The sequence below is a fragment of the Canis lupus genome, chromosome 36 (assembly GCF_011100685.1).
Source record: "Canis lupus familiaris isolate Mischka breed German Shepherd chromosome 36, alternate assembly UU_Cfam_GSD_1.0, whole genome shotgun sequence".
Lineage (NCBI taxonomy): Eukaryota > Metazoa > Chordata > Mammalia > Carnivora > Canidae > Canis > Canis lupus.
The window spans coordinates 10,239,897-10,255,511 of NC_049257.1; the positions used below are offsets into that span (position 1 = coordinate 10,239,897).

General features: G+C 35.9%; 1 protein-coding gene across 9 annotated transcripts in view; it reads right to left on the reverse strand.

Moving 5' to 3' along the window:
- Positions 1–15,615, reverse strand: part of COBLL1 (cordon-bleu WH2 repeat protein like 1) — a 158,898-nt gene that overhangs the window by 54,840 nt on the left and 88,443 nt on the right. For all 9 annotated transcript variants that reach the window (XM_038584684.1, XM_038584683.1, XM_038584685.1 and 6 more), the window contains exon 2: positions 8,747–8,932. In XM_038584684.1, coding sequence (XP_038440612.1) covers positions 8,747–8,932 — 186 coding nt within the window. The remainder of the gene's footprint in view (positions 1–8,746; positions 8,933–15,615) is intronic.

Genomic DNA, 15,615 nt, shown 5'->3' on the forward strand with positions numbered 1-15,615 from the left:
CGCCACCTGCAGCTCAGGGTGTGATCCTGGAGACCCAGGATAGAGTCCCACGTCAGGCTCCCCGCATGGAGCCTGCTTCTCCCTATCATTCGTGAATAAATAAATTTAAAAAATAAATAAAATAAATAAAAGGATTATATGCTGTTTTATTCATTTTTTATTTTGACTTGAGAAAAAGGCATGTTTAATTTTTAAAGTAAAACTAAAAAACAAGTGTAAATAATAGGGGGTATACATGATTTAAGAAGCCAATGTCTTATTTACTTATTTAGTGTGTGACTTAATTTTCTTTCGTCGTTATTGTTGTATTCAGAATAGTCTAGGGGAGCAGTCACAAAGCTAGTGAAAAAATTTAGAGGAGATAGTAGCCTAGACTAGTCAGATTTCAGTTTATTTTGTGAGGTGATGATAGGATTAAAGCCAATGCCAAAAGAAAAGGGTAAGGAGACATAAGAAACAGAAAAAGGAGCTAAGCAGTAGGAAGAGGGCAGGAGTGCAGGAACACTAGCACATGAAAGAGCTGTTGACAGGAGCCAACAGGAGGCCTAAAGTGCTATTTTAAATGATTTGCTATGTGATACACGTATTCACCTTTCTCTGGTGACCCATAGACCATCACTAAGGTCCTGGTAGCTTCAGGGGTAGGGTGGTGGGGTGGAGTGGTGGTGGTGGTGTTAAATCGGGAAAAGAAAGGAAATTTGAAAAGGTAGAGACTGAAAAAGTAAGAGTCCAAAAATAAGATATAAAGTCAGAGTCAGGGGAGGCTGAAAGGACATTAACCCTCAGGAATTTACAATAATATAAAGGGGAATGAATTTTCCACAAGATCTAGAACAAGGGTTCAGGCCAATCTTATCTAGACCTCAGGGAACAAAGTGGCCTCAGAATGTTACTTGGCTTCCATTTCTACTTAGAAATTAACTCCTTTCTTGCAGAACCAGCTCTTAGCAATGTATATTCCCAGGACCTGATACAGTGACAGTACAGTGAGGACAGTTTCACTGAATGAGAATATTATAGGAACCAGTGATTATTTCTCGCTCAGGTAATTCTGGTATCTTACATAGCCGACAATATACACCTGAGTTCTCTGCATGGTACTGGATGTATGAAAAGGCAAAATTGTTGAAAAGAGATTCATATACTTTCAACACACACACACAGGCACAAAAGCTGGTTTTTTCTTCCTTAATTAATAAACTTGACTAGTAGCCTTGTTGTATCTAAAGTCAAGACATCTTTACACAGAGGTGAGATTCAAGCATTAAGTTGGGCTAAGACCTTTTCCAAAAATAACCTCAGACCAGTTCAAATGCTTCAAGTATTTCATTGAAGCCTCAGCATTTGGTACTAAAAGTACAGAAGCGAGGATTCTGACCTAGCTGATTTTGAGGGTGGGAATAAATGTCTTTTTTTTTTTAAGATTTATTTATTTATTCATTCAGAGAGAGAGAGAGAGAGAGAGAGATAGGCAGAGACACAGGCAGAGGGAGAAGCAGGCTCCACACAGGGATCCCCACGTGGGACTCAATCCCGGGTCTCCAGGATCGCACCCTGGGCTGCAGGCGGCGCTAAACCGATATGCCACTGGGGCTGCCCGGGAATAAATGTCTTAACTCTATCATATAGAAGCCTTAACACCATAAAAGTAGGGCATTAACCTTTAAGCAGGCTCTATGTGCAATGGGGGCTGCTCTGGGGATTCAATAGTCACGAACTGCACCATAGAAAGCAAAATCATCTTCTGAGTATAGTTTAGAATTACCTAATTCAATTACCCAGGTTATTTCTAGCAAAAACAATAATTTTGTTTTGAGGATAACTATCTCAAGTTGCTGTACAAACAGCAGTTGGCTAACAAGTTCTGCCCCAGAATCAGCACAGGAAGGTGATTGTGTTCCTGTTTGCTAATGCAGGAGAGCGCATGCCAACAGTCCACCCAAAACCCAAGCCAAATTATTAGAAGTAGAAAAGGACTGGCTGAACTTGGTCATCACTTCCTCAATCAAATAAGAAATAGTATTGTGTTTCCTCCATACCACGCCATCACTTTGAATTTAGGTTTATTATATGATTTAAGAGTTCACTGTGCAATATTATTTTCAGATTTTTTTCTCTTCTTGTAAAATAATTTCCTGGAAGGCAGATCTTTTTTTAAGATTCTATGAACTTCTCTCTTCTTTGAAATGGAGAAATCCCCGGGACATTTCCTACTCCCTTTAGAAAGAAATGACAATCCCGCATGTGAATTTCATATTATCTCATTTGAAAGCTCACAACCACCACAAAAGCTATGCCTGCTTTATGAATGAAAAAATTGAGATTACAGAAGTTACATGACCAGATTATGAAAAACATATACACAATTACGGTACAGTCAAAATTAAAATTTCCTAAGTCCTAACAGACTTATGTAACAGTCTACATTTACATAATTTCCTAAGTCCTAACAGACTTATGTAACAGAGCTACATTTTAGCCTCATAAATCATAAATCAGGATTCAGGATGGGGTGGATGGTTTGTAACAGGCTGCCTGCTATCTGCTGTAGTTTTACTTCAAAAATGATGACATCACTAAATCACTCTCTAAATCCTACAGTGACACTTCATGCATTCATAACACCTGTTAGGGGTAATCTTGTCCTAGTTTTGCTCTCTGCTAGATAAGACCATCATTTTTGTGTTTCAAAGATCCAACTAGATATAAAAAATGAAGGTCATGGTTCCTCAAAGAGCTTTCAGATCAGTAAGATGTCTAAGAACAGTGAATTCCCAACCCCTGGAAGTGTTTAAACAAAGTCACTTTCCAGTAGAGTGGCTATGTAATTTATCATCCAATCTGGGACACCTGAGAGCAAAAGGGGGCACTATTAGTAATTAATCTGGGACAACAGGTATAAACAGGGACTGTCAAAGGAAAATGAGGATGCATGATGATAAGGACTTACTATAAATAGATAAATTTCAAGTATCTGATAGGAGTTGAATTTTATGAATAAGAGTCTTCCTTATAATTCTTTAAATCTGCCCTAGCATCCAGTAAAGCATTATACCATTTTCAGTGCATCCTCAAAATTGAGTTGAGTTGAAATGGTTCTAACTGCCCCTTAGAAATGTAAACGAACAAAAAAAAGAAAAGAAAAGAAATGTATACGAACAACCCAATTAGACTTACAATGATAATATGGGAACTTTTCAAACACTCCTGTTATCACTGATGTTTATTTACCTTATGTTAATCAACCTAGTTCAGTAATGAGTTCAGGAATGAAATAATGCTAACTATTCCTATGTGCATGAATGAATAGGATCACATACATAAAACAAATAAACCTAATAAATCTAAATAAACCTTATCTCATAAAACAAATAAACCTAATTCAGTAAGCATTGAGAATGCTTACTGAATTATGCTATAGGAAACATTTTAGAGAAAGTAACAGAATTAAGATTTGAAGACAATAACAGATCAGATCAGTATTAACTGACAAAAGTTCTTACAGCAAATGCTAAAAACAAGTATTTCGAAAAACTGAAATTCACCACCTTAGGCTAAATCTACTTGGTCATTTATCTCGGAAGTTACATTCACAGCTAGTCCTAAATAAGTACCTTCACAAAAACTGTGATTTAATAGCATACCTATTAAACACACATACACACCCCTTATTAAATAAAGAGCACTAGAAATATATCTCACTGCAATTGGTACAGTTCAAATACGGACAATGGATAAGAAAATTTTATTAACACAAAAGTCAGAAATTATTAACTAAAAAAAGACAAATTAACAAGATGGCATGTGCGATATGATGTTGGTTTTTTTAAAAAGTGACTGTATACGTATGTGTATACATATACATTTGTGTGTATCTGTGCATGTGTGTGAATAAAAGGTTATATACCACAATATTAATAGTTGTAATCTGTCTTTTAATAATGACATGGTGTTTTAAGTTTTTTGGCTTATCTGCATTTTTCCACTTTATATAATGTCCAATTACTGTGTTTGTAATTATAAAAAATTAAAAAGAAAATTAGCAAGGGTCACTGATGCCAGGAAAGGAAGAGAAGAGAGTAGTCCACCTAAGAATGACAGTCAGAAGACATTTATGAGTATTCTGTTACCTTTTCCCAACCAACCAGGAAAGCAATTAGCCAACAGAGTCTTATGGGATCCCTGGCTTAGGGTTGTGGAGGGCAGTACTTGAGCCCAGATTACAGGATTCTTCAGTCTCACCAATAAAAACTCAAGCACTGTTATACTGAAATAACAGTTATAATTCCAACATTTATTTTAAGCAGCTGCAATTGAATCAGTACCTAACCAAAATTTAAGCATTTTTAGGGAGTTCAACATGACTTGTGCCAAGGAATAGATTTTCAGCAGTGTGTTTTTGAAATCTATTCGCCTATTAATGTATTTACTACAATTTGTCATTATTTGATACTTTTCAATAAATGTAAGTATGATATAAATTTTGAAACTCTTGAGATTCATACTGTTGTATTATTTTTTTAACAAAATTAACCCATATTGATCCAGTATTGTCATGTTTCATAGTCTACTTCTTCCAACAGATGGCACTGTAGTCCACATAAACCATTTCTGAGCTAGTTATCTGAGCTACCTAGTGCCAGTCAAAACTGGGCTCTCAATTCTGCTATAAACTAGAGCAGTTGAACAGGCAAATGAAGTCACAAACCACGTGTAACAGGTCTCTGGGTCATTTTACAGGCAAAGGCCAGAGAAGTAAGATGACTTGCCTGAGGTCACACAGCAAGTTATGGAATCAACCAACTCTAAGACCCAGAATTTCTAACTTCAATTTCTATGCTTTCTTTATTTGTGTTTTCACTCATGGCATTCTCAGATTTGTTCAAATCAAAACAAATTTCTATTTATAGTAGGAGTATAAAAGAAAAATATATCTGTTATAAATGGTGTTGATTTTATTCCTCCTTTTTGTAGGAGAGTATGCTAATAAAGCCATACAATGCTCCCTCCACAGGCTAAAAAAAGAGGATTAATGTCAATCTTTTACCAAATCTCCCAGATGAAAACTATTTTTAAAGTGTCCCAGTGAAAGAGAATAGACGGGAAAAGGAACACATGCTTATTTAGGGAGAAATAATTACATATTGGGCAGACACCCGTCTATAAGAATCTAGAGTGATACAGAAGCACATCCACGTATTTTCTTATTTTCTGTAGTGTTTATAACAGTTTAGCCCATAAGCTCATTTTCATTAAAAGTTAACTTTCCCAAGTACCTGTAGACACCACTACTTATACTGTTGCACAGTGCAGCGTTTTCTGAGGAGGGCAGTCCCTAGGCAACTTATCTCCAACGGCAATATCCTTTAATGCTTACTTTTATTTAGTAAGGCACAGAACTGCTCCATCTGGTGAAAAAGGTTGTTTACTCCGCCACCACACACACACACACACACACACACACACACACACTCAGCTGTTTATGTATGTCTGCATAGGTGCATATGAGATATGTTTATATATGCACATATACATACACACTATATATATTACACACACATCCAGTAAATATTTTAATTCCATCTCCCTTCAATCTAATCATCCATGATCGGAACACAGAAATACCCAAGGGCTTTTTAGGCTGGCACTGAAGCTTCCCTCAATGTGAGCAAAGTTTGCAACGGCAAGATGGCAGACAAAGGGTGACTTTTGGTCCTTAAAGAGGCATTACCATTAAGCTCTAGTACCAAAAGATTGGTAAGTCAGTGCAAAGTTACCAACCTATTTCAGGACAAGTTTTTAGTTTCCCTCCTGAGCATAAAGTCTATTACCACCTCCGACCTTATTGTGTTCCCTAATCTGAATAAGCTCTTTGGTGAAAAATAAATGTACAAATAAGGGCATTCTTCTGAAGATAATGCTATGCGTTCACATTCCTGCAAATCACATTCTGAGCATATCTCTGCATAAGTTGTGTATGAAGACAGAGAGAAACTTTCTAAAACTCTTCCCCAAGAAGACATTTTGAGGAAAAAATATAAATAGATAAATGGATATATCTGAAAAGTTAAATGAAGCATGTTTCCTAAATCTTTATTCCAGTCTAATATTGATATTATTCTTAAAGGAAAAGCATCTAAATAATACTACCAAAATAAATAGCATACACAAGGAATATTTAGACAAATTAAGGAAAGATGGTCTCAAAAAATTGAAGATCACTCACAGTGACATATGAACTCTGACTTATCTAAGAAAACATTATGATGTAAACTTATTTAAAATGACTCTTCCTTAATCTTCCACTAACTTCCTGAACTGTTTTGTTGAAACTTTTCATATTTCATTTATAGTAACAAAACCAAGAAGAAATTTAAGTTATACATGTCATGGGTCTTCACTTTAGGTAGCTAATATTTGTATTTGCACATTTTGTTGTTATAGTTAAACACTTTTGTTTCTTAGCCACGGGCCACCGGTAGCTGTAACATTCAAGATACTTCAAAGTATACTCTTAAGATATCCCAATTGCAGCCTAAAATATTTAAAATCATTCCTAAGATAACAGGAATCACACAACCACTCTTAATCATAAACACTTAGTATTAAAAAATTAGTCACTGATCTACAATTGGAGTTATTCCTGAATGATAAAACTATTAGGAACAGTCCCTGAATCAAATCCCCTAGTGAAAACACAGATATGAAACAAATTCTGCCCTCAGGAAAATTTTTCAGCCCTAAACAAATTTTAAAAAGCTATCAGAATTTGGGACATAACTCTTTTGTTCTCTACGTGGAGAAATTATCTTTACTTAGAAGAACCTAGGAAAGTAACCAGGGACCATCCAAACAAATGTCTCTTCAGAACATACCATTTAAGTTGCTACCTCCATCTACATATAAGAATTTAGGGAGGCAATATTCATTTTAATGTATTTATTAAGTGTCTACTATATTGCAAGAAATGGCGTTAAGCACTATGAAGTAATGACGCCTGTGTGGATCTTGTGGTTTACTCAAGAAGACATGCATATTAATTACAGCAAAGAACGATATATGATAACCATCAATGGTACAAAATGTCAGGGAAGTTTGAAAGTTGGGGGTAACAATTCATTCTGGGAAAACTAAGGAGCCTTTGCCAATACAAGTGTCACTTGAGCTACATAAATTGGAGAAAATGTGGGTGGTAAAGTACTCCAGATGGAAAAATTTTCAAAAAGGCATGGAGGTGGAAAAGTAGACTCTCTAGAACAAAGAGTCATGTGGCTGAAGCTTAAGATATTCAAAGGGGAGTAGGGAAGGAAATCCCTACCTAAGAACAAAGTCTAAGGAGTACTGGTGAAGAAACCATTGTTGCTTGTCAGCAGCAGTAAAAAAACTAGGAAATATACTGACTAGGAAATATTACTTTGACTTCAGGGAAAATAAGAGGAACTGCCTTCATTACCCCTGAATTAGCCACATCCATTATCATTATTATTTTTAAACCAGGATAATAGAATTCTTTTAAGGATTGAAGATGTTAGCCATAGTCTCTACTCACAAGATGCCTTCCTTACCTAAAAGAAGCACAATCTAGATGATTACCTGCCCCTGAGCTAGAAGCCCACCAAGGACAATCATGGGTTTCACAACCTCCTCAATAAAATTCAGCCCATGATCTCCAAAACCACTTTCCATACAAAAGAAATGGCAAAACAAAACTTAAATAAAAATTTAATACACAATACTACATACTGCTTGCTAATGCCAAACTTTTCTATTTTCACATACTTGCAATAATTTGTGAAGTTACACCTAAACTTGATGGTAAATCTTAAGGTTAAGATTATCTTGAATGAGTTTCTTCTAGATAAAACCACATTGTAAGAATACCCAATATGCTACTTACTTATTCTTTTATTCTACATACACACACACACACACACTCTCTCTCTCTCTCTTTCTCTCTCTATATATACAAAGGTCAAATCAGCTTAGATTTCTAAAACAGGATTCCTGATAACAAACGGGCAGTTGAAGGTGAAAGGTGGAACAAGACCAAGTATACAACTCATGTAACTTTCCACTTCAAAATGAAATGGAAAATTACACTTGGCTTTATTCCATTTTTCCAATTTTTATACAGGTATTAAAAATATCGGCCTCCTAAATCACCTTTCCACTTCTTGCTAGGTTAAAGTTTAATTTTACATTTCTATTAAACGTATCCACATTATGAGTACTTTAATGAAATGATAAGCATTCAAAGAACTAAAAAAATCCTACTAGTTTTACAGATAAACTTACCTGTTTTGATACAAAAGAGAGTATGACATTTTAAAAGTAGTAACTTCTGCAAAATTAAATTCAGCAAGGCAGCTTAAAATGGAAGGAATAATTTGGAGAGGAAGGAAAGAATTTTCTTATATGCTATTGGCTTGCTCTGTAGGTTGGACTAACAAAATTAATACAACCAATGACTTTTCTTCTGGATAAGGCTTTTTTTTTTTAAGAAAACGTATTAAATAGGTAGTAAAAGGAAAAATAGTTCTAAATTTAAGAGTCACTTGACTGGGGTCATCGAATTCATAGCATTGATACTAAAATATTAGAAAAAAATTATCACCTTTTAGCATATTTAACAGATAACTAAACTGACGAAGTATTTTGTCAAAGAAAAAAAATCAAAAAGTACATATACAACAGAAGGTATCAATGACAGAAGGGACCTACTGCTCTTTCATTAGCTCCATCATACCTGCCATGAACAGTAGTAGATTTGATAATATCCCCAGGTAGCACCACTAACAGTTCAATGTCTTTATCTATCGTGTTTTCTTTCTGTTCCATGATGCAAGCAGAGGATTCTACAGTATCATCTGAAGAGGCATCAAGATGCTTGGTCTCAGCTGGAGGAGGTGGTGCCTTGGCTTTTGGTTTTCTCCTTAAATAAAAACAAAACACAGAAAATAAAATACATCTATTTTTAAAGTAACTTTCTAATATGATCTAATTTAATAAGAATATTGTGTGTGTGTACATATTTTCCACATCTAGAAAAAAATGCGCCAAAATGTATACTGTTTAACATGTGAGAATTAAGGGGTTTTTTCCCCTTTTTTAATTGGCATTTTCTTTTGTTTTCAATAATAGGACTCAATTATTTGGTAATAAAAAGAAACATAACAGATTTGATACCTCCATTAAGTTCAATTAATGTGTTTTTAAGCAAAAGTGTAATTTTTTTCTTTGATGAGATAAATCATAAAAATCCTTAATGTGTCAGGATGGAGATCAGTACCTCATTCCCACACCTCATATTGCTCTTGCCTAATGTGCCGTTTATTCTATTTGTTTCCAGTCTAGTGCGTTTGGCCTTTCTATCCAGATAACCCCTACCTATTCTTCAAACGCTTCAACATACAGAGTCTCTCCCTATACAGCAAATACAAAAGATTCCATAGATGTAACATTTTTTTTCCTTTTTTTTTTTTTTTTTTCTGGGTACCAGTTTCATCTCTCTAACTCCTTGCAAGAAAGCAGCACGGTATATTTCCCATTGCACTTAGCAATAAACAATGAACTGTGGTTATTTAATACAATAGATTTCTGCTTCAGTGAAAAAAATCTATAATTCTATAAATAATTACTCTAATGCTTCAGTGTCACTAGGGAAACTCTTAACCTATTTATACCAGAAATAGGTAATAGACATCCTGAAAAAATTCACATGGGCCAATTCATTGACTTGGGTTGAAAAAACAAAAAAATATAAACTAACTACTAGTAATGACATACATATTTTTCTAAGTAATGCAAATTAAAACTTTTGAAAATGTTGCCTATATGAAAACCTAATTGCTTTTGGAAGAACAACTACTACTGCTTTCCAAAAATATATATATTTTAAATCCTCCCTCTCCCCATTTCCTACACAAAGTAAAAACCAAACAAGATAAAAGAGCTTCTTTGTAAGTAAATATGTAACAGCCACCCATTTAGTATTTTCAAAATTTAAGGTCTCATAAATCCAAGCACCTTTATGCACTTGGCAGCACGAAAAGCAGAAACAATATATAAACAACTATATATATATACATATATATATATAGAGAGAGAGAGAGAGAGAGAGAAAAACATCTAATTTCAAAACGTTTTTAATATGTAGAAATTGACTACTCATGTATTCAACATACAATTATCCTGTAACAGACATTATGTAGCAGATTCAGCTAAACACTGGGGATTTAAAAATGGTAAGACCCAGCTCCTACCCCAAAACAGTTCAAACCCCCAACAGACTGGTAGATATATATGAAATCATGATAAAGTTTGATGACTGCTCTAACGTAGGTACGCATGTACAGATGAAGCTCAAGGAAAGAGAAACTTTCCTAGGAACCCAGAAATGTTTTACAGATGGGAAACATGAGTTGAGTTCAGGAGAATGAATAGAAACTCACAGGGAAAAAAAAAACAAGAAATAATTGATATTTCAGGCACAGGAAACCAAATGGAGTATGAAAGAAACTGGTACTTCATAGAATTGAACAGTTTGGTAAAAATCCACAGAAAAGTCAAAGGAGGTAAGAAATCAGTGAATTAATTTTTTTTTTAAACTTTGATAAATAAGAGAATTCAGAAAAGCAGCTTAGTATATAAACACACTAAAGTCAATGGCCTATACAATACAAACGCAAAATTAGTCAGAGAGTATAATGGGGAAAAAAGCCTTCTTTTACAATAGCAGCAAAAATGGATCTTAAAAATTGTTACAATACATAGAACAAGAATTTTTGCAAAATCTGTATGAAGGAAATCTTAAACACCAAATATTCACTTGGATCTCTCCCTTCAACTCCAGATTTGTAAATCCAACGCCTACTTGACATCTGGACTCAGATGACTAACTGGAATCTCCAACTCAATTTAACGTCTTCTTTTAAATCCTTTTCTCTCCAAGTCTTCCCATCTCTGTAAATCACAATTCTCCCAGTTGCTTGAGTAAAAAAAAAAAAAAAAAAAAAAAAAAAAAAAAAAAAATCCCATCACACATAGAGCTGCAATCCACCGACAACTCCTGCTAGCTCCAGGTGATAGACCTGGATTCCAACAACAACCCTGTTCACCGAACACCTCTGTTCAGGCTCCTAGGGGATCCCTGGGTGGCTCAGCGGTTTAGCGCCTGCCTTTGGCCCAGGGTGCAATCCTGGAGTCTCAGGATCGAGTCGCGCTTCGGGCTCCCAGCATGGAGCCTGCTTCTCCCTCCACCTGTGTCTCTGCCTCTATGTCTATCATGAATAAATAAATAAATAAATCTTAAAAAAAAAAAAAAAAGCTGCTAAAAGCAGGCTCCCTGCTCCCAGCATTGCCACTTTACATTCTATTCTCAACATAGCAGCTGAAGTGATCCTCTTAAATTGTAAATCCAATGAGCACACTTCCTCTCATAGCGTCCAATGACTTCTGACTTCACCCAGAATAACATCTAGAGTCCTACAATTTGTCCTACCTTACCTCTGGTCTAACTTCCTCTCCCCCTGCATTCATGGCACTCTAATACTGTGACTTTTGCCCTTTCTTGAACACATCGAGAATAATTCCCCACACGCTTTTTTTTTTTTTTTTTTAAACTCCTAGAACATTCCTGACTCAAGATGATAGGACCTCTAGTTCTCTGCTTTACTTTTTGCCTTTGGGCTTACCAGCGACTAACCTGTTTATCATGTCTCTTTCCATTAAAGAATAAACAATCACAGGACAATAGGGACTGCCCTGTGCCACAAATATATGCAAATGTATAGAATCTCTGGAACAGTGCCTGTCACAGAGCAGACACTCATATCTACTGAATAAATACAGGGACTATTTCCCACAAAAGTAGAGGTACCTATCCATCTAACGGAAGGAAAAGTCCTCCATACCAAGGAAGAGAATCAATCTTTAGGTCAGAATTACCTGTTGGATTTTTAGACATCGATTATATATTATTTTTAAGAAGATGAGTACTGAAAAATAGATGCTGGATTTATTAGCAGGAAATAACTGGGAAACTTCAGGCTTTAAGAGTTTCATCAGGAAGGCTGAAGAGAAGCCCAACTGCCACAAGCAGGGAGGTGAAGCAGCAGGAGCTCGGTCCAGTGCAGGACTGGCTCTCAACAGTGGCAGTACAGGGGCACCTGGGTAGTTCAGTGAAGTGTCTGCCTTCAGCTCAAGTCATGACCCCAGGGTCCTAGGTTCCAGTCCCACATCAATGAGCTCCCTGCTCAGCAAGGAGCCTGCTTTATCTCCCATTGCTCCTCCTCCTGCTTGTGCTCTCTCACTCTCATTCTCTCTCAAGTAATAAATAAAATATTTTTTAAAAACAACAAAATACAGTGGCAGTACAGAGGTCTGACAAGCACCTCCTGCTGGGGCCATCTTCCTCTCAGCCCTGACTTTCATCATTCCAGGAACTTTCTCTTCTCCAAATGTGACTCATCTTGGTCTCCATTTGAAAGTGCTCCCCCGCCCCCAACCTCTCTACCTTTACACATATTATTTATCCTTCAACGTCCAGATTGAGTGACAATTCCTTGGGTCATCTTTCCTCTCTATTGCACACCACAATGAACTCTGATTCAGAGTTTTAATGTTCTGTGTATATATGACTTTTATTTCTTAAAGTACTTTGAGTCTGTGGATGAAAACCTATCTGAAATTACTAAAGATAAGCCAACTTAAAAAGAAAAACAAAAAGCAGAATAAAGCACTAGTTGAAATATTATTTACACAGAACTTCAAGAACATTGTAGTGTTCCCTATTATTCAAATAATACAGTATTTGTGACCTTTGTTCATAATTGGAAACCATATTGGTCATCAGACCAAGATCTTTCTACAGTGAACTAGAAATCAAACTGGATAGATGTAATGTCCAAGTAATTAAATAATGGACACACAGGAAAACATAAGTGTCATATAAAAGAGGAGTAACCTTAAAAATTCAGAGCAATGAGCATGCGGAAACTAGCTTTGAGGGGGGGAGAAGGTATACACTTCAAAAAGAAGAGATATAGGACTCAGTTCTTGAAAGAAAAGTAGACTTCAGGCAAGCAGAACTGTAGGATCATTTCTATGTTGGTGGCCTATTGTGATCCATTTACATTAAATTTGAAAATGTGTCAGTTAAAATTTGCTTACTACACAGTATCGTCTAGTGAGAATACTTGGTAGAGGCCTGGATTTGGTCTGAATCCTAAGAAGATTTTAGACTTTGTTAGCAGCCTTTTACTCAGGAACAAAATTTTTAAAATACCTTTTACCTACTCACATCTCTTCCAATGTTCTGGGGGTTTTTTTGTTTGTTTGTTTGTTTTTTTTTTTGGTTTTTGGTTTTTTTTCTTCCGATGTTCTTAATTTTTTGACTGAGATGCTTTGGAGCACTAAAATTAAATGTCACCCAAAGCCAAAGGTATAGTTTAAATCAAAATTTATAACCTAATCCAGATGTAGGAAGTTCTGGTAATACAAAATATATATATATGTATTTATATCTCTATATATTTTTAACACATCAACATGCAATAACTAATTTACTGCTTAAGAATGCTATTTTTTTTTTAAATATTAGTTTTTATTAGTAGTTTAAAATCACAGTAAAGGTCATTGAAGTCCTTCCACCCCTTTCTTTTTTTTTTTAAAGACTGTATTTGAGAGAGAGAAAGAGAGAGAGAGCACGAGCGAACATGGTAGGGATGGATGGGGCGAGGTACAGGGAGAGGAAGGAGGAGACTCCCTACTGAGCAAGTAGCCTGACACAGACAACACTGAGCTCAATCCCAGGACCCTGAGCCTGAGACCATGACCTGAGCCCAAGTCAGGCACTGACCCAACTGAGCCACCCAGGCACCCCACCCCACCCCTTTTAAATAGGAAGTTTGAGCCAGTTTTCCTACCCAGGGGATTTTCAAATAAGCTCTTCTTCCCCAGTGGTCTAGTTGGACTATCAATTTTCACTCTATGGAGGCCACCAGCCATAATAGAAAACAATGGCAAACTTTGAGGCTTAAAAATAACAAGACATAACATCAAAAATGAAGATGGTGAACTGAGTAGTATTATATACATCCATACTCTCATTTACAATATGAATTGTAAATTCATTACAATATGAATACTTATTTCTGTTTGAAGCACATAATTTCCTTTTCCCTCCAACTTGAGGTATAATTGGTATGCAAAAAACTGCAATTAATGTATGCAATTTGGTAAGTCTGTACATATGAATACACTTGTGTTGCTATCACCACAATCAAGGTAATAAACATATATACCACCCCCCCCTAAAATAATGCTTTATTCATTAAAATTATCTCAATATTGTACTCAATTTTTATAATGAAAATTAAGGTACAATTTCACACTATGCGATAACATTTTTTTAAAATATCAAAACAATTTTAACATAGAATTCAATCGGTATCCTGCTATTACTACTGATTGGTCTTTTTATCACTTGATTTACAAAGCACTTCACAATCATGTGCCCTTTTTTTTAAGATTCATTTATTTATTTTAGAGACAAACATGGAGACATGGAGAGCATGAGTAGGGGAGAGGCAGAGAGAAGGAGAAAGAGAATCTTAAGCAGGCCCCACCCCAGCTCAGAGCCCAAGTGGGGCTGGATCTCAGGACCCTGAGATCATGACCTGAGTCAAAACCAAAAATCTGCTGCTCAATCCACCTAGCCACCCACATGCCCCTCATGTGCCCATTGTAAACATTACTCCATCCCTGTCAATATTAATATCCTTAAAATAAATGAAAAGCAATAAATGAGAAGCTCAGCAAAACAACGGAAATCTACTCAAATCCCTCTTTCTTTGAAAGAAAAAGAGCTTTAAATTATATAGGAAATATATGTACAATCCTTAAGCTACTCAAGTCCAGTGGGACCTCATGTGTTTGCTATATTTATATAGTATTCCTATAGATTCACTCAAGGAAGTACTATACAAAAATACAGCTCTAATATTAAAGACAAAAATATAAAAGTGGAATAGTCAGTCTTAAAACAATAGGCTTTTTACATATTACATTCTAATGACCAAAAAGAAACTAAACAGGGACGCCTGGGTGGCTCAGCAGTTGAGCGTCTGTCTTTGGCTCAGGGCATGATCCTGGAGACCCGGGATCGAATCCCACATCGGGCTCCCTATAGGGAGCCTGCTTCTCCCTCTGCCTGTGTCTCTGCCTCTCTCTTTCTGTGTCTCTCATGAACAAATAAATAAAATCTTAAAAAAAAAAAAAAAGAAAAAACTGAACAGCCACCCTTTCTCACCCTTTCTCAGGGCTACAAAGCTAAGATATATTATGGTAAGTATTGGGGAGGCAGCCATTCAAAATAACTAGCAATGTTTGGTGGCCCCTAAACCATGCATTTCAGCTATAAATTACAGACCAATTCCTCAAAGCAATGTCTTAGTGTCTCTCTCCAGGTTTACTGAAATAAAAGAATTATTTTATTTATTAAATATAAATCTGTTCCAATGGCAGACATAACATTGTGCTACACGCGTGAGGGAATGCGATTAAGAACAACAAAAAGGGGGGATTCCTGGGTGGCTCAGCGGTTTAGCCCCTGCC